Source organism: Etheostoma cragini, chromosome 23, assembly GCF_013103735.1.
Source record: "Etheostoma cragini isolate CJK2018 chromosome 23, CSU_Ecrag_1.0, whole genome shotgun sequence".
NCBI classification, from domain to species: domain Eukaryota; kingdom Metazoa; phylum Chordata; class Actinopteri; order Perciformes; family Percidae; genus Etheostoma; species Etheostoma cragini.
In genome coordinates, this window is record NC_048429.1 from 6,718,343 (window position 1) to 6,740,043 (window position 21,701).

At 39.8% G+C, this 21,701-nt stretch overlaps 1 protein-coding gene across 1 annotated transcript in view; it reads right to left on the reverse strand.

Moving 5' to 3' along the window:
- The window catches only part of snd1 (staphylococcal nuclease and tudor domain containing 1), a 171,046-nt gene that overhangs the window by 14,943 nt on the left and 134,402 nt on the right, over positions 1 to 21,701 (reverse strand). The window contains exons 19-22 of the mRNA XM_034863048.1: positions 10,412 to 10,535; positions 8,448 to 8,517; positions 6,105 to 6,218; positions 2,297 to 2,500 (exon numbers count right to left, since the gene is read on the reverse strand). Of these exons, the coding sequence (XP_034718939.1) occupies positions 2,297 to 2,500; positions 6,105 to 6,218; positions 8,448 to 8,517; positions 10,412 to 10,535 (512 nt within the window). The remainder of the gene's footprint in view (positions 1 to 2,296; positions 2,501 to 6,104; positions 6,219 to 8,447; positions 8,518 to 10,411; positions 10,536 to 21,701) is intronic.

Genomic DNA, 21,701 nt, shown 5'->3' on the forward strand with positions numbered 1-21,701 from the left:
TCATAGATGTGTTGTGGGCATTACATGCAATAAACCAATCAGAGTGTCTATTTTCTCTTTAAGAGCCAGGCGTATTTGTACCTTGGTACATTGCTATTCGTATGGTGGATTTGCACCGTATTTTTAGTTTGTGTGCTGCTGCGCTTACAATACAAGCATAGGGTGCGTGTGTTGTGCATAAGCCTAGGTGCATTTTACTAATTTGCTGTGAAAATATCAAACAAGATAGCAATATGCCAAGAATTCACCTGAACACAACTCCCTGTAAGACCAGCACACCCATGTGCGCAGGTGCATTTAATATTTAAACAACAAAGGCGTTGGACGGGAAATTGTCAACTGCGTCGGTCTTAAACTGGCAAAGACACTTGCGTCGGGCTTTGTGCTAATAGTCCAAAACCCCAAAATATTGGACAAGATAATAAACAGCATTTGAAAGCAAATTTGAAAAGCTGTAATGAGATATTTTAGCTAGAAAAACACAAAACAGAATGAATTTATTGCAAAATAGTGGCAGATTAATTTTAGTCGTTCAACTAATCCATATCGAGTAATTAATCAATAAATAGTTTCAGCCCAAGTAGATCAAGTTAAAAAAGTTTATCATCTCCAATAAAGCCTTAAAGACCAGAAAAAGATCAATTCAAACAATCACTGGTCATCACAAGACATTGAGGCTGATATGAACAGTTAATTCCCCAGCTTTGGTTAAGAACTTCTAGCGGGGAATTGCACCTACTGTCTACAACAGAACTGCAGTAACTAAGTTTAAAAAGTGGCCAGTCACACTCTGGCTTGTGCCCTCTTGAGTTTGGAAGCAGACTTGATGGATGGAATTATCAACTAGAAATGTTGTAGCGCTTACTTGAACAGTCACTTTCTTTGTAAGCACATTGGCAACACTTACTTGTTAAGTTTTCTTCAGATCAAAAAATTCATCTGTAGCTGGCAAGGAAGAGGCAAACGCTGGAGATGCAGCTGTTGAATTCTAAAGAGAAACCATTTGATCCAACAAAACCTAAATCTATGCAGTCTATAAGCCTATTAGTTGTATGGCTAAAAGGTTTTTATCACTGTCCTCCGTCTATAGGGTCCATTAGCCAGACACTGCATAATGGTTCCTGGCTTCTCTTTGAAGGTCAGAGGTCAAAATACTCTAAATACAAAATAATGATGCACAGTGTTTTATTTAAGGACTAAGAGGAAGAAGGTGTTTTATCTGTGCTGTTTAGTATGTACAGGAATGAGTTACTAACAAACTACATATCCATGTGTGAGTGAAATAGTCTTTACAAATGTATTCTTCCCGCCAGCTTCTAGATTATATATATATATATATATATACACATTTTGATTACGTTTGTAAACAATTACACTCTTGTGGACATATTTCTCCTTTCTGTGGTATTGTACTATGGCGTTTGTGTCACAATGTACACACTACAAACCCCACAGTACTAAATCTATACATGACAAACAGAGATGGAAACAACTATGCAGATGCATGCTTGTATGGAAATGTGGTAATTATTGGTAGTTTGAAAGCCATAGGGGGAATATGAACCATTTGGCATTAATGATTACACAAGTGGACCATTGAAGTGGCCAATGAAAAGGCTAAAATTTACCTTTCGCTTAAAACGAAGTAGCACCTGCTATCATTTGATCAACTAACGCAATTGTCTATTTAGAACAGCACTGACACAAATATGAATCCATGCTGTGCATTTTGATGACTTTGAGACATTAATTTAAAATATTTATGTAGAGAAGAACAAGTAATATTTATTAAAGACAGATACTCTGATTTGCTGTTGGGCACTAACACAAAACAGAGAAGGGCTTGGAAATCGATAGAAAACTTACAGAAGCTGACATCATGAATCTAACTCTCAAACCTACCTGTTTAATGAATGGATGGATTCTTTCACACAATCAGTCCTCTACCTTAAATGCCCCTGAAAGTACAACTCACTTCTTACCTTAAATACAAACAATAAATCACTGACAGCATTTTTTGTGGATCCACAGCAAAGAGAAAGCCAAATCTGCAGTGGTGGCACTACGGTTGTTGATGATATAATTAGCAATGACTGCCCAGTTTACTGCTCCAAGTAGACCAAAAAATGCCATTAACTTGGAAAGCGAAAGTGAATGGGTTTGGGTTCAAACATGAGGCCTACACATCAGTCTCCAATTTAGTTTTAGGCCTTACAAAACTGAATTAAAGAGATTAATTTTCATTGTCAAACACTGACCTCCTATTACTAACTGCATATCCCATCTCTTCACTTACTATCTTCTGCAGGTGCTTCTCCTTGCGGACATCCACCATGACCAAGCCTTCCTTGACCAAGCCGAGGCCCACATCGTCCTTGGTGTCCCCAAACTGTATTGTGACATGTGGGCAGGTGACACCTGAGTACTCCACGTTCATCAGGCACTGGCTGTTCTGGATGTCCCGCACAATACAGTCCACCACGTCCGCACGGGCATCCTCCTGAAGAAGTAGGGGGTTCATTGGGGATGGGGTTAGAAAGAAAGAGGAGGACAAGAAATGGGTCAGTAATGGATGGTGTGATCAGAGTAGAAGAATAAGATGGAGGAGATAATGGAAGAGAAAGAGAAAGTGGGGAAAAAGGTGAAAGGGCTAATTAGTTAATTAGATAATTAATCACTGACGGGCTCCTAAAAAGACAGACACAGACACACACACACACACACACACACACACACAAAATGCAGAGGTTGATTAAAAACACCCAACATATGCATGAACCTAACTTTGATATATGATTTCTGATGGAGGATAACAACTGTTAAGTGGAGAAAAAAAAAAAACTGTTCACACGCACACTTGGTGATTCAAAAACATTCAAACACATCAGTCTCCAATCGATTACAATTACATGATCACTCACACAGTCAGTCGTGAAGCACAGTAATTATTTACTCAACCAGTTCAAGAGATTTTAGTTTGGCTGAACTACATAATGGTCCAACTTGCACCAACCCCACTCCTCCTCAGCCTGTCCCTTTCTTCTCTTTTCCTCTCATTCTTCAGTTAGTTAATGCTCTCTCATATTCCTAACCTTCTCAAATGTTAAAGGCCAGTATTTGATTGAACACATGGTGAAGAAGAAGCTGCAATGCTGACCTCACATCCTCAGGCTGTCTCAGCAAAAAGTGAGACAAAGCACGGGAGTTGCATCTTCAGAGGCAGGGAGACAGTCACAAACAAAAATCAGTCCCTGGCCATCATCCATCCCTCCCCTACACCATCCATCTCTTCACTTCCCTCTTGCTCTGGTCTCGTCTCCATGGCAACCCCCTTAGAGCTAGCCGCCTTTGGGTATGTGCGCGTTTGTGTGTGCAAGCGTGTGTGCGCAGGGAAGCTTGTTAAAGGCACAAACTAAGGGCCTTCTTTGTCCCCGCACTCCCCCTGGTCAACTTGTCACAGGCGCTGCAGGGGAGCTCAGGGCGAGAGAGAGAGAGTTATAGAGCGAGAGTTAGGGACTAACAGAGAGAGAGAGAGAGAGCGAGAGAGCGCAGACACAGGCGGAAATCAGGAAAGCAAGGAGAGTATAACAAAACAAGTATACTTTGATGCTTTGAAGGGGCAATACAAAATTAATGAGAGCCTTCTAGTAACCCTGTCTTGTCCACCACATGTGCAGAACAGACCTGGTTAAAGCACTTCAATGTGATTTAAACAGAGTAAAATATCTGCATTTTATTTACTGTAAATCAATACAATCAAATAAATAAGTTTTCATTGAGGTAATAGCTCAGTTTCAGTGTTGATACAAAGCAATACTATTGTTATACCTTCTTTGGGGAATATAAAAATGTTTTTCAACATAAAAACATCTATAATCAATCAATAAAGCCAAAGATGTAGGACAATCTGTGTTATAGACACATTCACGAAGCCAGGTTTAAGACAAAATACATGAAATAAGGTAAATAATATTTCAAAAGTAAGGTTGATCTGTGTCAAGATGTATTTCTCAGCCTTTTCTAGTAACATCTACTTTGCAATTTAGCCAAAAAACAAGAAGCCTCTTTTTGCAAGTGTATTTTTTGCATGACTGTTAATGAGAAAAGGTGGCCGATGGTGCATTATAAGTCATGCAAATGAGTAAAAAGAAAAGTGCATAAACTTAAACAAGATTTCCTTTCCAGTTGAATACAAACCATGCCATTAGGAATTGTGTTGTAGGACTTTTAAAAAATGTGTTTTGTTTTTCATCTTTTTTGCAAGTGCACTCTTGGCATTAACTATTTTCTTTAATTAGCTGACCGGGAATAATAAAGAGGTGGCAATGTGTCCTGAATTCACAACATCCGTAATAAAAACTGGATTAAAAAGTGTAAAAATGTGGTAGCAGTTTTTGCTGTGATAGAGGTTACTGCTGCAGTCATGGAGTCATGTCATGGAGATAGCTACTGCATTGTGCCTCGTACTTTGTCAAGTTACAAGCTCACATTTCAGGTAAGAGATTGTTCCGAAAAAAACAGCATTGACTGCACTGTGTGTAAACTGCACTGGGAAACAGCAGCATCATCTCGTCCCAGTGGCAGAAAGTTGGTGAAAAGAAAGACTATGGAGCTAGATAACGTGTGAAGACAGACACTTTGTGCAGGGCATCAGGTAACAGGTTTTGAGACAAAGGCAACAACCTTTCCTGTGTGCAGCAGCAGAGGTGCAGAACAAGTGGGGCACCTTGCTGTCAGCGTGAGTGGCACAGTAAAAAGCTTCACATAAAGCAGACGGCAAACACATGAAAGGGAAACCAAGAGAAAACACAAAGAAGGGAAGGTTAGACGGATGCAGAGTGACAGAGAAATAGTGAGAAAGGTATAAGGTGCATGTCAGCTACAAACATGTGGTAAAGCTGCGTGTGTGTGTGTTGCCTTTGTCCCCTTGGCTGGCCCAACAGATGTGCCACTTCATCCTTCAGCAGACTCATGACTTCAGGAGACTTGTGACTTATGAGACAGGTGACACCATGCATGCAGGCAGTGTGTGACTGCGTGAAACTTTGATGCACACTTCCAACAAGTGGCCTATAGATTCATATTTAGATAAAAAAACATCTTTAAAAATAGGAGGAATAGTAAAATGTAAAACAAGATGCCAATTAACCACCCACACCGCAGTAAAAATGAATTCATTAATAAGCTACTGCCTCTAAACTAACCATAAACTGAACTGTTTAAACAAAACTTGTTGCAGGACTGTTATATTAGATTGTATTAACTTTAGATACTAAAAAATAAATAATTTATTAAAGTTGAAAACAAACATGTTGATTGTGAAATTTATAGGAACATATGACATAAACAGGCCAATGTTCTGCACCCTTATAAAGTCACACGCACACACTTAAAGATAGGGGTAAGTACTGTGGCAATCAGATAAGTGCATACCAAAAGAAAACATGTTTGTAACTGCACAAAATATTCAGGATGCTGTCAGCTCAGGAGGCAACCAATGAGTTCACCCCTTACATGCACGCGGACATGCACGCAGGCATGCACACGTCTGTACACGCGTTATCACAGAAAGTTGAGTAAACAGACTAAGTTGTAAACTACAGAGTCACTGCTGCTATGCTATCAGATGGGTATGTATACACACCAACATATACGCATTAAGTACCTGGATGGTATCTATCTATAGAATGCGTGGAAGTCTGGGTTGTTGAAGAAATATAGTAGGCGTAATTAAATTGTTCTTAAAAAAATGAATGTCTCTCTGCTACTATGTCAATTATTCTATAATTTCTGTGCAAAAAGTAAGTCAATGGCTTGGTGTTTTGTCATTGCTCTATCTGCTTGTACTACATGAATTATATATGAGCATAATTTTCAAAAACATTCCTTGCTTGGAATGAAAACTCAACCCGGTCTGTCAGTTACAGACTTATCACCTTGTGTGATAAACAAACTAAAACAGATACTACGTCTCACCAGAAAAGTCAACCTTCAAAAGCTGGTAGAAAATGAGACTGAGGAAGTTGATATTGCAAAGTTAATTTTGAAGCCCTCAGCTGTGACACATATCTCAACTCTGCATGCATGCTCATCTGTGCACTTACGTCCTGTGGGACCTGGATGAAGGCGAAGGCATGCTCGGTGGCCTGAGCTGGCAGGATCCTGGTGCCGAAGGCAGGGGGCATGGCAGCCAGACGGGTGGAGGACACAACTTCTCTCTGAGGGAGGATGAACGGGGGACAGAAATCAGACTTAACATAGAACATTTTTTTAATGGTGTTATCATATGTAGATACACAAAGGCATTTGTTTTCTGTATTATCAAGTCAAAATGCTGTAGAGTTAGTCTGGGATTTAGGGTCAATTATATTTACTCTTGGGAAATTATTTGGTCGAAGTTTTGAGCCTGTAAAGTAAAGCTTGACAACAATTGGAGAGTTTTTTTTTGTGATGATGTCTAAGTAAACATGACAGAGACATCCATCTCCTGCTACAACTACAGTAAAGGAAGCCAACAGATATTTAGGGAGACATATCTGGCTTGTTCAGTTATAATACAGATACATGACACAAAAACCTTGTTATAGAAGTTCACTCACTGAATTTGTTTTTTGTTAACATCACAGTTCATCCCGCAAATAAATGCCACTGCAAGTGAAGGACGTTCTCAAACAAAACGCTGCATGTACTTAGGCTGTAAATTGATTCTGTGCGTTGTAATGTATTGCTATTTTTCCTTAATTGTGAATCAATACAGAAATCGGTAAGTCACTTTAACAATGATAGTTTACAGCTGTGATAGGCCAGATGCCATTCTGTAGCTTAAGGGCTGCATGCATCTATATGTCACCTTACCAATAATTTCACAGCTGTTTCTACAGCAGTACTGGGGCCCCTTTCAATAAGCTCCATCTGCTCTATAGCTCAGCTACAAGCTAAGAGTAAGGACAACAACTAACGTCAAGTCGGTAGTCAGACTGGCCAGATCAGAAAACACAAAGCCAGTAACAACATAAAAAAGACAATAATACTTGTCAGTGTGCATTTCGCTACAATGACGGTTTATATTCATTTTAGGAAAACAAACAAAACCGTAAGATTTTCTCAAAAGTGCTTAAGAGAGACATTAAATCAGGTTTAACTTAGCAATGACTACTGTATATGCATCACATTTGATAGATTATTGATCCAAATGTGTTTACCTGCATGTACTGTACAAGCTGAAAAAGTATTTTTGGTGCAAATTCCAGGGTCAGCACTTGAGTTTGCATATTGCTATTGTATATATAAAAAGTACTATAAGTACTGCATTTATTTGATATGAAGCACGGAGAAGCACTACAGTGTGTGCATCATGACTGGTATAAGCCAATGTAAACAATGACCTATCACTGATGACCACAGGTTACCTAAAGGAAGAACAGGCTGGTGAAAAGTCAGACAAATACAGCCGTTAGAAGTGGGGAGTTAATTTAATGACGCCCATATCCTAGGTTAATGTGTTCACTGGACTGCACAGTCTAGACAGAGAATACCTTGAACATTTATTATGCATTAGAATGTTAAGATTTATCAATCCCATGTTAGATTTTGACAGGAGTGTAATCGTGGACCTTAAAAATGAAAGACAAAAGGGCTTTGCTGTGTTTGTTAATGATCACATAATAATTCGGGGACTGACCTATACATGAGAAGAGTAGCAATATTACCAAGTAATAGCTCATGACACAGAGACATGAAATCAAGGCCTGAGTGACTCAACCGTCAATGACACAAAACTGCAGAGAATAAGGTAGATATCAGCTCCATTTTTTTTGTGCGCCAGGTCGGCCTCGGAGAATCACACTTTCAGCAACATGCCAGGAAGCATCGCGTCTGCCAGCCAAACCTCGAGCTGTCCCCCACTCTGAGGTCAGTCACACACTGTGCCGCTCTACTGCATCATGGGAAATCTCCCGCAGGCCTGGAGTTGGCTGCATGAGCCACTTGGTGATGCAAGCATGTGTACGCACTTGGGTAGAAACGCATACAATTACGCACTCACAAGGATGTAGTGCCTTCGTCATCACACAATAAAAAAAAAAAAAAAAAAAGATCCAGAGTCGGGGAGTTCTGCTTTTGTCATGTTATTAAAAGGAATATAAATGCTACACTCAGTAGTGCTTGTTGCTTCAGAACAGCAAAGGGAAAAAAACAATGCTGCATCATATTTGTCCTAGAAACTCCAGCTGAAAGGATAAATAAAGGCTGTTAGGTTGCTTTGAATGCAAAGAAAAGCAAAACAACTGGTATTTAAATAGAAAGAAATCTTCGGACGCTAGATTCCCTCTGGCTGTGGGTCTGGCCATAACAAGTTAGGAGCTACAAATAAGGACTATGTGTAAGGGATGACTATGAAACATTCAAAACTTCTTAACACAGTCAAATTCATGGTCACAGTTACTTACATTGCCATAGTCGATGTAGAAGACGTGAACTTTTGCCGGTGATTCAACTTTCTCTACTTTGGCTCTGTACCTGCAGCAGCAAAAGAATAATTGAGAGAGAGAGAGAGACAGAGTGAAGGAGAGAGAGAGAAAGAGAGAGAGAGAGAGAGAGAGAGAGAGAGAGAGAGAGAGAGAGAGAGAGAGAAAGATATGGAGAGAGGACAGAGACACACACACAGAGAGAGAGAGATAACAGAACAAAGATGAAGACAGAGGGCACAAGAGGAAAAGGAGATGAGTAAATGATGCTGTGCTTATTTCCCTGGGGAAAAGGTGTTGGAGGATCTGTCTGTTGTGATCGGGGGAGAGGAGCAGGAGAGGATGAGCAGACCGGGGAAGTGAGAGGGGACAGAGGGGATCTATCAGGACATGGAAGGGCTGTGAAAATTGCAAAGAGGCCTCTTTGCAATAAAGGACAGAAATTTAGACCTATTTTAGACTTGTAGCAAATAACTTTAGTGCATTAGTGCTAATCACAAAAACCCAGCAGTTTTACTTCGTGAGGTTTGATTTTTCAAACACATTTAGCAAGTTGAATTGAATGAAAATAGACTTGATATTACAAGGACATACAGATCAGTGACAAATTAAAAAGGGAAAAGGTCTCTGAGTGAGAGTCAAATCCTGAATGCATATAAAAGCTACAGAGGAGCATGTTTTTTCCTCAGACTCAGTACAGGAAGTATTGCTTCACCTGACCATTGGACAAGAGTGGGGCACACAAAATGGCTGAGCGCCAAGGACAGCAGCAGGATAAAGCCAAATGATTTCGGCCACGTGGCCAAAGAAAGAGATAATAGAACAAAGTTAAAACGAACAATGAGCACAGAGCACAGAGAGGCAAAGCGTGCGTTAAAGATGACGCTGTGGTGTTCTGAGAGAACTTGAAAGGCAACGAGTTTCTAATTAGCCCCCTAATGAAACAAGCAGACATTCCAAATGCATCACAGGAAACAAAGATATGGACACAGAACAATGCGAACACAAACATAATTATCTTGCAGAATAACATATGACTGGTAAAAAAAAACAAAAACAAAAAAACTGAGACATCTTACAAGTATGACACTTGGAGCAGATTACGTTTTTGTTGTTAAAAGTAACAAGATGACTAACTTTTTTATACAAAAAAGGCTGAGGAGAGTGAAGGCTTACAACAGATGGTCTGTTAGAAATGCTCATTGATTTGCATTGGTGCTGGGGAGAGAGGAATAACTTGCTTTTCTCCTTAAATACCAGAAGAGGAAGAGGGAGGAAAGGATGGAGAAAGGTAGGAAGAGCACCTGTGTCGAGGGAACATTTTTTTTAAAATCAGTTTGTGTTTTTTTTTTCCTTCTTCTCGTCGTCACCTTCTTGACATAGACACTCTCTCCCTCCCTCGATCACTGTGACTTTTATCTGTCCCCATGACCATCTGTAAACTTCCAACATCCTGTGAGGAGACTAGATAAAGAGGTGTGTAGGGGTGTGTGTGTGTGTGTGTGTGTGTGTGTGTGTGTGTGTGTGTGTGTGTGTGTGTCTGTTTGTGTTACTGTCAAGCAACTGCTGATTCTGAAAGGCCAAAGCAGAGGCAGTGAGCTAATTACACCCTGTGGGTGTCTGCAGTAAATGCATCACAGGCTTGAAAAAAGACAAGATAAAAATGAAGCGTCTGGTATTCTTTAAGAGGGAAATACACACAATCCTGTACGTTTGATGTAAATGTAGCTTATTACAACTGTAAATCATCCTAGATTTTGTTTCAGGTAATCTTAAATCGCCTGCTTGCAAAGTAACTTCTACTAGTTGTCACAAGAGAAGCTGCCTGATATTGGTTACAGTAGGTGAAGGGGTTCAGGATTCAGTAGAGCCTGAGCATCTTGCTGATGGGTTCAGATCAGTGTATGACACTTAAATATAATCACACGTATCAAATGTTTGGTTACCATTCGCCATCAGCAAACTTGGCAATGCAGATGTCCCCTCGGCGTGGAGCGTAGGATCCTTCCACTGGCGGCTGGGCGGCGATCTCTGCTCTCATGGTCTCCATCAGACTTTCCAACTGGGCCCCTGACATAGACATGAGGGAGATGGGGAAAAAAACTGTTCAATTTACAGTTATACTGTGACAACCGTTTTTGTTTATTTCTTTAAGTTGCATTTCATTTCATCAGTTTGGTCTGTTTTTGTTTTACTTTGACATTGATGTGTTTACTGTTTTGTATCCACTACCATTTTACCACATTTCAAATATGACTTTCCACTTCCCATATGAAATAAGTTGAGTATTTTAGGTGATTATGTAAAATGGGTGTACAATTAAATTTGATTCTTTCAGCTACAGAGGAGCAAGCATCTTGCTTTGGTTTGGGGGTCAGCTTGATTGGGGGGATTGAAAGAGAGCGGACCTGAGGCAACAGCAGGAAATAAGCATACCCCTGCAGAGCACCTAAATAAATACATCAGTCTAAATTAAATAAAGCCTGATTTAACTTTGCTGATGTAACTGTATATGTACAAACTCAGTGAGGATTAATTCTGTGGATTGTTCATGCTGTTTGTAACGTTAAGAGAGCACTTCTTATAATCATGTTTCTGCCTTTTGTTATGAGAAATTAAGATAAATTCCATAATTGCATGCTGTAGCATGGTTTGTTATAAAACACCTGGGTTCCTGTTAAACTGCATCACTGCCTTAGGGAAGGTACATCAAACCTTGATTAATAAATACAAAAAAATAATACAAATTCATCTTGGTAGAGTACACAGCGCTTCATTCCAACTCAAAAAGAAAATACATTTAAAAATGTTTATCTCGGGATAAGCGAAAAAGACAATGTTATTTAAGGATGGTTTCTCTTAAATACTTTATCCCTAATGGTTTGCTACAACCTATCAGCTCAAAACCAAAGTTAATCCCAATTGCCCTTCATAGACTGAGGAAAAATAGCTGTTAGCCATTAGCACAGTGCAGCTAACACTGGTTTGACCCTGGAGACATATAGCGTTGAGTAAAGTGGGCCAGCTTTTCCAATGGGCCTTTATGGCCTATCCAGCCGTTATATCATGCACAGCATACCTATTATATATAGAGGATCCAAGGCAAGAACGTGGCTGTCGATGTGGTGGAAGTTGGATAAATCAGAGTCAGGGCTCTATGAATTCACTGACTGCGGTAAGTGGCAGCCTGATTTGCAGCCATCAGTTGATTATGGCGCCATTAAGTATTTGCATCTCCAAGAGATTCACTTCCTGGTGTTTGTGTAGTATGTTTAGTATATTTGTTTGTGTATGGCATAGTATGTTTACACACACATGTCTATTAGAGAGGGTGTGTGTGTGTGTGTGGTGGTGGTGGTGGTGGTGTGGGGGGGGGGAGTGGATGAAGCATGCAGAAGCATTCACAGCAGCTAGTTTAGGACAGTGGCCAACATGAAATTTGATGTGGTATTTTCAGAGGCCATTTTCACTGATCTGCCATCTTTTTGCGGTAACAAAAACCTAAACCACAAGGTACACAAGACTTCAGGCTAAGGGATTTTGAGAAGCCCAGTTAACACAGCTAGATTCCTCTTGGAGAAACCATTTCTTGGCAATATATACACAACATGGTTTCTTACAGGATTTTCACATGTTGCAAATATGTTTTGCATCTTCTGGATGACAAAGACTAGATATTGGGAAAAATAATTATTGTTGCTGCAATGAGGAGGGAACAAAAGCTGTTAGGTCTTAGCAGTGAGTTCTTATATTCAAAAGAATTGAATCAAAATTTGTCTTCAAAAAGGCAATAACTGAAAAATTGTATAAATGGAACCTACCAAACGTTAACAAAGGACGGATATTGAATGGGATATATTTGTTATGTTAAAAGACAAAGACATTTTCCCAGAGGAATGGGCCCGGAAATGGGACACTTTCAACAATATATATTTAGTAATTTATTTATATCTGGATGTGAATAAATATATTTAAAATATAGACATTAAGACGGTAGATTAATAACGTATTATCATACTGGTTTTCATGCCATTTTCTTTTGGAAAATATCAGCTACACAAACATCCTACACACCTCTAAAGATGAGTCTAAAAAGCCTAAAAACTAGTTTCCACAAATGAAGAATAGAATATTTGCAAAATCAAGTAAAGCAAAGAGCAGGGAAACACTGTGTGCTTTCACACTGCTGAGTCTGTCCTATCATTGTGCCATCAGTCCAAATGCTCTGAGCAGGAAAAAAGAAAAGAAGAAAAAAAAAAAAAAACTTTTCAATGTTCTTCTCTTCATGTTTCACTAATACAATTTGAATATGCCAGCCTTGGATAAAAAGAAGTCAGATGAGAAACATAATTACCGACCATCTGTATGTAAACTTGGGTTTTACAGTAACCAAGTTACTGCAGCTCAGGTAAACACATTTTCAGATTTACTGTCTTAACATGATTGCTCCAACTAACCTGATTTCTTGTGCACATAAATACCTGTCTGTGTGTGTAAAATTTAATTTAAATTAAATTTTAAATAATTGTAAAATTAATATGTTCTGCTTCCTATGCATAGTACTGTAATATCAAACAAACAGCTTGAAGGCAGGCAGTGCTGCACCACACTTTTAAATACACATCATTCTGTGTTCATTTACCAATGCTTGTCATTAACACCTAATATTATTCCTGCTATAAATAACAATGCTGTCTATGTGAACTGAGACAGCCAAGCAGCTGCCAACCAACAGTGGACATGTAACCTCCATTAGCATGTCAAACTTAATGGAAGAACACCAGCGAGGGGTACGGAGGAATTTAGAGTGTGAAGGAAAAGCTCAGTTTGATTGTGGAGGGGGTCAGGGCAGGGGGGTGGGGGTTGTCCAAACACCTCATTGGCCACCCACTGCTACACCAAATGCTGATGAATGCGGTGAGGGGAATAGGAGCATTAATACATAGATACAGTACGTACATATAAAAATACACACACACAAACACACACACACACAGCATTTTGTATAGAAAGCGTTTTTTAGAAAACATGTCAGATGAATTGCTTCGCGAACCCCTTGCCTCATACGCAAACAGAGATGGAGTGGCTACGTCATTATGCTCCAGCTTTGCCACAGCGGCTTGCTGCAGACTTACTGGAATCGCACTGGGCTCCAGCCGTCACAGCCAGCCACCTCCTTGATTTATTAATCTAATTTAAAAAGTTGGTGCGTGCCTTCCTTCCTTCTCAAAGTGTACTAGTGTGCACTAATGTGTGTATATTTACACACGACTTATATATTTATTGCCGTTGCTGGGACACGTTCCACTTCGGGTCCGGAGAGAAGTGTTTTGAATGACACATGCGCTTTAAGAGGGTTCTACCTGATAGATAGATAGATAGATAGATAGATAGATAGATAGATAGATAGATAGATAGATAGCTCTCTCTCTCTCTCTCTCTCTCTCTCTCTCCACACACTAAGCCTTAATGGATAGATCCTTTTAGCCCAACCTAATTAAAAATGCTTTATTCCTATAAATGGTACAGCAGACGTGAGCTACTGTATATAGGTTTGGCTATAATATTTAATTAATTAACGGTGAAAAATAATTGATGATCTGATATGACGGCCAATCTCTGCTTGTCATAAGCATGATAGCCAATTCCTTGCTGTCAAATGAGATAGCCGGCTGAAATACTTTACTACACCCACATGCTAGAAGCTTTGATTAAAACTTACAATGCAGTCATGTTGCTGCTCCTAATCAGGCTTCTTTACCCTATTTGCGCCATGGCAAAGTGTTGCAGCAGTTGCGATTTTCTGATGCTCAGATGTCCTGCTCTGTGCCAGTTGAAGAATCTCTGACGGAAGTGATTCTACATTTAGTCTATAAATAAGGCTTCTTGATTTTACTAACAAGTACTGTACAAGCACCCAAAATGTGTTGCATATCCTCTTGCAAGAAGATCCTGACATGTACAGACATCCACACTGGTTAGCACACAACGGATGTTTAACCCAAGTACATATCTACTGTACGGCCCAATCCCAAAGTGAGCCCTGAGGACTAAGGACTAAACACTCACAGACTTAATTGATCTGAGTGTGTGAGGCCACTTGGGCTCAGTTACGTAAAAATGGGATTGGGACAGCACTTTACGGGAGCATGTTACCTTGGCGACGTTTAACGCGTCTACGCGGTGAACGTCAACGCTATGAACTGTGGGTAATTCTCTTTGGTGAATTCTGAATTGATGCAGACTTAGGGAAAGGGTTTGGTAAGTACTCAAACCCTCACACTCTTTGAAATTCGCATTGGACACTGATGGAGTTTCTAAAGTCTAATGCCTTCATTTTCAGTGGCGCAATGATGTTTAGTGGAGCATGTGTTACAAATGTTCCGAGCTTGTTTTGTTTTGTCTAATTCAGAAGGTTTCATTTATCCCCCTCCCTTGCAATAAATACAATAAATCTATGAAAAAACAAAACAAACTTGTCTCAACATGTCTCCTGTCCTTCCTTGCAATTCAAGTTGACAATTCAACTTATCAACTCCTGATGCTCATGCTGTAGACAAATCAATAAGTGGGACTCTGGAGGATCACTTATATGTGGAGTTAAATATAATACATCCTTATTTACTAGATACATTTCTTGCAACACGCTGACATCTTTAGTCTCAGGCAACATACTCAAAGTAGTAAACTGACAGCTATTAATTCACAAACCTTTCTTTCACATTTGCAAGGTGCGTTTATCATTAGTTTATCGTTATTCTCGGTTAGAATTTGGAGATTCAAATTGCTGTACAAGCTTCTTGGACAAAAGTGTACTGGAGTTGGGGTTATGAATGTATCAGAAACATCATTTGTGTGTTCAGGTTTAAGTCCAGGTAAGTGTTAGTCTGAAGAGACATGGTCAGAAAATAATTTGTGTAAATGTACCACAAGACAAAGAAATGAACAGAAAGCACAGGCATGTGGAATCACACATAGATGAGCATAATACAAGATAGTACTCCTACTGCAATCATGGAAGGAGACTGAAATGAGTTTTACATGCTGCAGGCGAGCACAAAGAGAAAATCTAGGCCCTTGGGGGTCAATTGAGCAAGTGAGGCATCCCAATGAAAATTCTGAATGAATGTGAGCAGTTGCATTAGGGAAAAAGTGAAGCTAGGAGGAGACTGCATTACAGAGCCAGATTCCCATTTAATGTTGGAATAAAGACAAGTAAAAATCTGCGTGCAGAAGGGGTAAACCATGTCGAGCGTGAGTGCTCATTTTGTGTTGAAGGGAGAGCCAAAGCGATGATCCACAAAACAGCCAAACAACTGACTGTGCCTGGTGCTGGCCAACTTCTCTCTGTCTTCATCTCTGTATTCCTCTGTTGTTTTTTTCTCCCTCGTTCTGTAATTTGTTTATACACCATTATGGCTGCAGCTGTTTGTAAATCATATATAATTACATTGTGAATGCCCAGTGCAGAGTGAGAGAGTGATTAGGCATTAAAAAAATATGTATTTTACAAGAAAACAATGTAGAAGGGGGAGAGAGACAACAGTTTTACAGGTTGGGTTATGATCACATTTGATCATATTGTGGTACAAGGTGTAAACAGTAAATCATGTGCCCTTTTGCTACACATCCCAAGGCAAGACTGAATTCTATTAAGCTGTTTACCAAAGCCATTAAACCACAAAAGGGGAAATAATCACAATGTGACAGAGGCAGAGGCCAAGAGAGCAATAGTTGCTTATGAAAGCATTCTCATTTCCTGGCTGAAGGAATTAAGAGTCAAAGTGGAGTGCATCTATGAAAAGCACACCTGCTGGAGAAAAAAACGACTGGGAAGGAGCCAAAGCATAAACCCTGGCTATAATTGTCTATAATTTGGGAAACGGGATACATTTAGACGAATGAGACACAGTCAAACTAAAGCTCACAAAGAATTATTTTTTGCATTAACAATACTGGTCATTTTAGAAAGACTGCAAAGCTTTTGTTGCGCACTGGCTTACTCGTCAAAGTCTGTGTGGGCACAGGGATGGTGCATCATCTACCATCACAGCTGCTGATTAGAGCTTTGTGCTTTAGCTCACCTGTTAGTCTGGTGAAGTGTTAAATATGCATGAGGTTTGTAGGGGCTTTATCCTCTGGGGTAGGGGAATGGCGGTGTTTCAGTACATGCAAGCAACTCTTCAAAAGGTAAAAGGCCGCACTGACAAAACACAGGTTCTGTACAGTATGTACTGACTCGGGAGGCCTGTATTTGCATGTGCAAGCAAACACACAGCTGTTATGAGTTCAATGCCCTCTGTGGATGGTCAACAACGAGACGGCGCTCACCCGAGGATATTTGTAGTGAGTGATGTTTAAAGTGGTGTCAGCATCTGCTGAGCGTTGAGGGAGGCCACTTTAAAAAAACAAACAAATGATCCCCCTGCTTGACTAACGCTGCTCCACTCCCACTGGAGAGTGATATGGATTATATCTCGTGCAATACCCCCATCCCCCACTACCACCACCAATTACCCTATTCCATTCTACCCTTACCGGCAGTCTGGAACCTTTTACAGCAAATTACTGTTTCTGTGATTGGAAAAACCATCACTGAAAATCTAAACAGAGACGGCATATGTGGCTCTGATTTTGCATCAGTCTCTCCTGCCCCTCTCTCTGCGACCTGTTGAGCCCCGTTGACGGCGGCCCTGTTTTGATTGTGAGGAGTCCAAATATATTCATAGGATGGCTCTGTGCAACATTTGGGAAGGAGGACCGGGGATTGCGAGCCTAGCCAATTTTGAAGAGAACTTCATTTGGACCTGTAAGTGGCTCACCACTGCAAAGAGTGTCATTTAGCTTTAGGTAATAGACCTAGAAGTTGACATTAGTGGAAATCATGCTCGCTTGGATAGTGAAGACGAAGAAAATCAAAAGTGCCCCGCCTCAAACAGACAGGTTAGCTGAGATTTTATATTTAGTTTAACAATGAATGCCTTGGCAGGAGGAGGATAATTTGGGCAGGGTCCGACCTCTAAATATTGCATTTGCTGCAATGGCAGGGAGCAGGGAAAGTGAAAAATAGCAGCATTGGCTGCTGCATCTACTGTAACTTCCATTCCCCTGCTGTGTTACTTTATTCACTGTAGGTATATAAATGGCACCACAACATAACATATACCCTTCAATAAAATGAATCACAAAAAATAAAAGACAGATGGACCCATATACATGGGCCACAAACTGTGTAAAAGTACTTTTGAGTGCACAGTGTGCTCTAATCATTTAGACAGCAAACATATTTTGTTCAGGCTCTTTAACACAAAAAAATGATATGGTGTTACAGACAAGACGGTTTAGCTTTATGATGACTGCATATACATAGAGGGCCATTATAGCAAATACAGCCATTCTCCCCTAATTTGATAGGACCATTAAACTATGTAACATAATTGTTAATACAATTGTCACATTTAGCACTTTGTTGCATTTCTTTTGTCTGTAGCCTGAAATTGGAGTTCATTTTTTTATTTCACAATTAGTTCCTTTACTTCATTGTTTTAATTAGACTGTTCAACAAAGAACCTGCATGATAAAGAAAAATATTGCCTCAAATGCTTTTGAAAAAAAAGTTGTTTCATAACGCTCTGGTGTAGGAGTTAATTATCTCAACCCATGACTGACTTGCCACAGGAAGATATTTCATCCAGAATCAGAAAAATTAAGCAAATACTGCAGGCAGTGATGAGATTACCATTTCTAAATGTGCACCCTTGATTTTTTTATTAAGCTCAGTTGTGTAAAGTAATCATCACTTGGCTGCCCTGACATGACATCCCATTAGCGAGCCACTCGGCCTGATCAATATGAAATGCTACAGTAATTCTCATGTCTTCTTATTGAAATCAACGCTGTGAGTACCAGTGTTACTGTGGCAACTTTCCTCTACGTAATGTAGAGTTGGACAAGAAAGTTGCTGATGCTGAGGTACACCGTGAATCACTGTAGGGAGTCCACGTTGGCGAAAGATGTCATATGGGAAAGCATATATTAAAGAGGGGACCAACACAAAGAGAACAAATTAACAAGCCTGAGCCAATAACAATTCTCAATTGGCAGTAAAGAAAATGAGCCCATGAAAAAAGAAGATGAAACATTACATTTCAAAGTAGTGGAATTCAATTTAAAAGACAGAAAAGGCCCTGGTTTGAAGTGTAGCCAGAGAGAGAATAGCCAGCCTGCCTTGCTCCAGCAGTAGCCGGTCCAGCATCATTAGGTGATGAACAGCTGCTGTGTGTAAAAGGTAGAAGTGTGAATAATGTGGACGGAGTGGCACCTGGTTGGGGGGAACGACTCTACTCGTTATGAGTCTGTACCGGTGCCAGGAAACAAGCACCAGACAGGATGTACCGCCAAGTGCGCTGCAGCTGAGGCTTGAGATGGGCAGAAAATGTATTTGTCGGTTGGGGCCTGGGCCACGCAATCCAGCCTCTCAGAGGTGACAACTACAGTAAGTGAAGTCTAAATTGGTAAGAGGCTACTAGCTAGGCAAAGAAACCCTGTAGGAATGTTGTCCAGTGAACCAGCATGTAGGCCAGGTCAGCCCATGCAGGCTGGATCTAACATGTCTGTGTGTTGTATCTCACTCATATACAGGAATCTGGTGTGTAACAATACAAAACTATAAAGACTACTATATGGATTTAAAGTGATACTAACAAGTTTGCATACTGTATGACGGAAGTATGAAAGAAAGTATTTTTATAAATGTTCAAGCACCAACAAAGAATGTTTTAGTGAAAAGAAATCCATGTCATGTACATGTTCAGCCACAATTACATAATAAAACTACAGAATATTGTTTAAAATAGCAAAACAAAAAGAACAGGTGATAACAAGCAGGGTTACAAAAATGGAACAAACATCATGCTGGGGATTACATATCTGCACTAAGTATCCAATGTATCCCTCTAGATCTATTTAAAACCTTACTTAATTCGTACGCGGTATGGAATTGGGCACTGTTTTTGGGGAAACTAATACTCCTGTACTTTATGTCTTTGATTTAAGTTGCAGAGCGTACCATGCTCAGATTGCAGTCATTACAGCACCCATATGACTTCAGGGTTATATTTAGGAAGTTTTTTAAATATATTTTTTGTAATTATGTGGACTCTACAGCATTGTGGAAAAGCAACAACCATGAACAGCATAGAGTTACTTACTCCCCACTGTGCCTGGAGTGGCCTCTGTCTTTTAGTGTGCAAGGTCACACAGACCCATGCAAGTCCCCCTCTGACAGTAATTACATATAGCCTCCGGAGAGCGTGCGCGCACGCACACACACAGAAAAGGGGAAGAGAGAAAACAGTACGAGGAAGATGCAATGTTTGTGGGGAGGAAAGTGAGACAATGAGAGATAAACGCATACTGCAACAGATAAAGACCCTTAAACTAAATCGAGGCTTAAAAAGTGCAATCCCTCAAGCTTCTCAGTGACTTGGAGAAAAAAAAAATTCCTAACGTGTAATGAATTACTTATCGAGCTTGTGTAAAGATACCCATATATACAAGGGCAGCACTTAAGAGTAATTAAATGTGAATAATTAAAAGGGGTAAAGTACGGAGAGCTTAGGACCCCCGGAGAATAAAAGATATAAACTGCACTTTCTCCACAAAATATGAGAATCACTTAGAAGATAACAGCATAGAGATTATTTCACAGGCCAATGTATGTCCATTTAAGTGCAGCAGCTGTGGAGACTTCAATCACCACTCCCCTTAACAGACCAAAATAAATAAAGAAATAAACACATCCTGGCTTAGAAGATAGTCACACTCCCACAAGCTTTATAGTTTGGATACAGCATTTACATATTAATGGCTGTAACCCTAGTGTTTTTATAATGTTATTTGTTTTGCCTTTGTCTTCTTTATTGCTCTGTAACAGATGTACTGTCCTCTTACTGTATGCTTTTGCAACATCTGGTATCTTGTCCTACTGTACTGCTATTATCTGCTGCCATCTGCCTCTGCTGACCCAATCTACCATACCCTGTTCTTACTGGGGTAACATACTTATTTATTTTTCCATATTATAAAAGTTTTAACTTGCTCCTTATTGTTAGTATTTTTCTGCTACTTGGAATATTTCACCGCTTTTTGTTCTCTTCTGTGACACTTTCATTTTCATATGTCAAATCAATACATTTTTATCTCATTGAACGGTTAAAGCAAATCGGACCTTGACTGCAGACAGAAAAAAAAAAAAACTCTCTGCCAGTTGAAGCAGAATTTAGAATCATTTTTGTTTTTATAAATGCAGCTATTTCTTATGAATAGCTTAATTACACTCACAATAAAAGCTGAGGTTATTGGGCTCGCAACTGTCATCAATGGTGACATGGTTTTAGTCTCTCGTTCAAGGTACTTTTAATGAGGCTGGTTTCTGGCTTCCAAGGTGAACCTCAGGTGAGACCAGGGGACAGCCAGTTAGGCTTGCACTCCATGTCGGAAGTGTGCTACACCTTAAGGATAGTCAAGGAGTACTCAATAAAAGTGTTTGCTCCAACTGGTAAAGGAAGTGCTGATAGTGGTTGCCAAAAACACCGACTGAATAGGCGGTAACTTCGTAACAGGACAGGAGATAATGTCCAGGTATTGGGGTTGCAAACAGTCCAACTCGTAGCATTATATGGCTCTAAGAAAGTCTTTTTTTGATAAGATGCATCATGAAGGTGTTGATTTAACTCTGTGGTAACTTGTTGGTTACATTTGAATGCTAATATATACATAGAAGGAGGACAAGTGTTCATTCCGCTCTAGCTGCATAAATACTACGCAGTTTAAATATATCGCAGAGGTCATACATTGACCATTGTATTATGTTAAACAGCAAAGCTGTTTACAGCATTGCAACCATCTCTTGCTGTGTGCAACATTAGTAAAGTGTGAGCATTTGTTTTTGTTCTGAATCAATTACTTTACAGACATGATTTGTAAGAGGTTAATTGGTCTGGCCAAAGTGCAGCACACATGGGATGAGAACAATCATGTAAAAAAATAAATGATTCCACATGGTTGGGAACATGAAATATGGCACACACTATTAGCGCTCTATAATTCATGTGAAGCGGTATGTTGCCATCAGTTGCAATCAAAAGCATATTTTTGAAATTCCGACTTTGCTTCTAAGCTCATCACAGTTTCTAAATTCCTTCACTTCAGAAATTGAGGAAAAGGAAAGAGAGA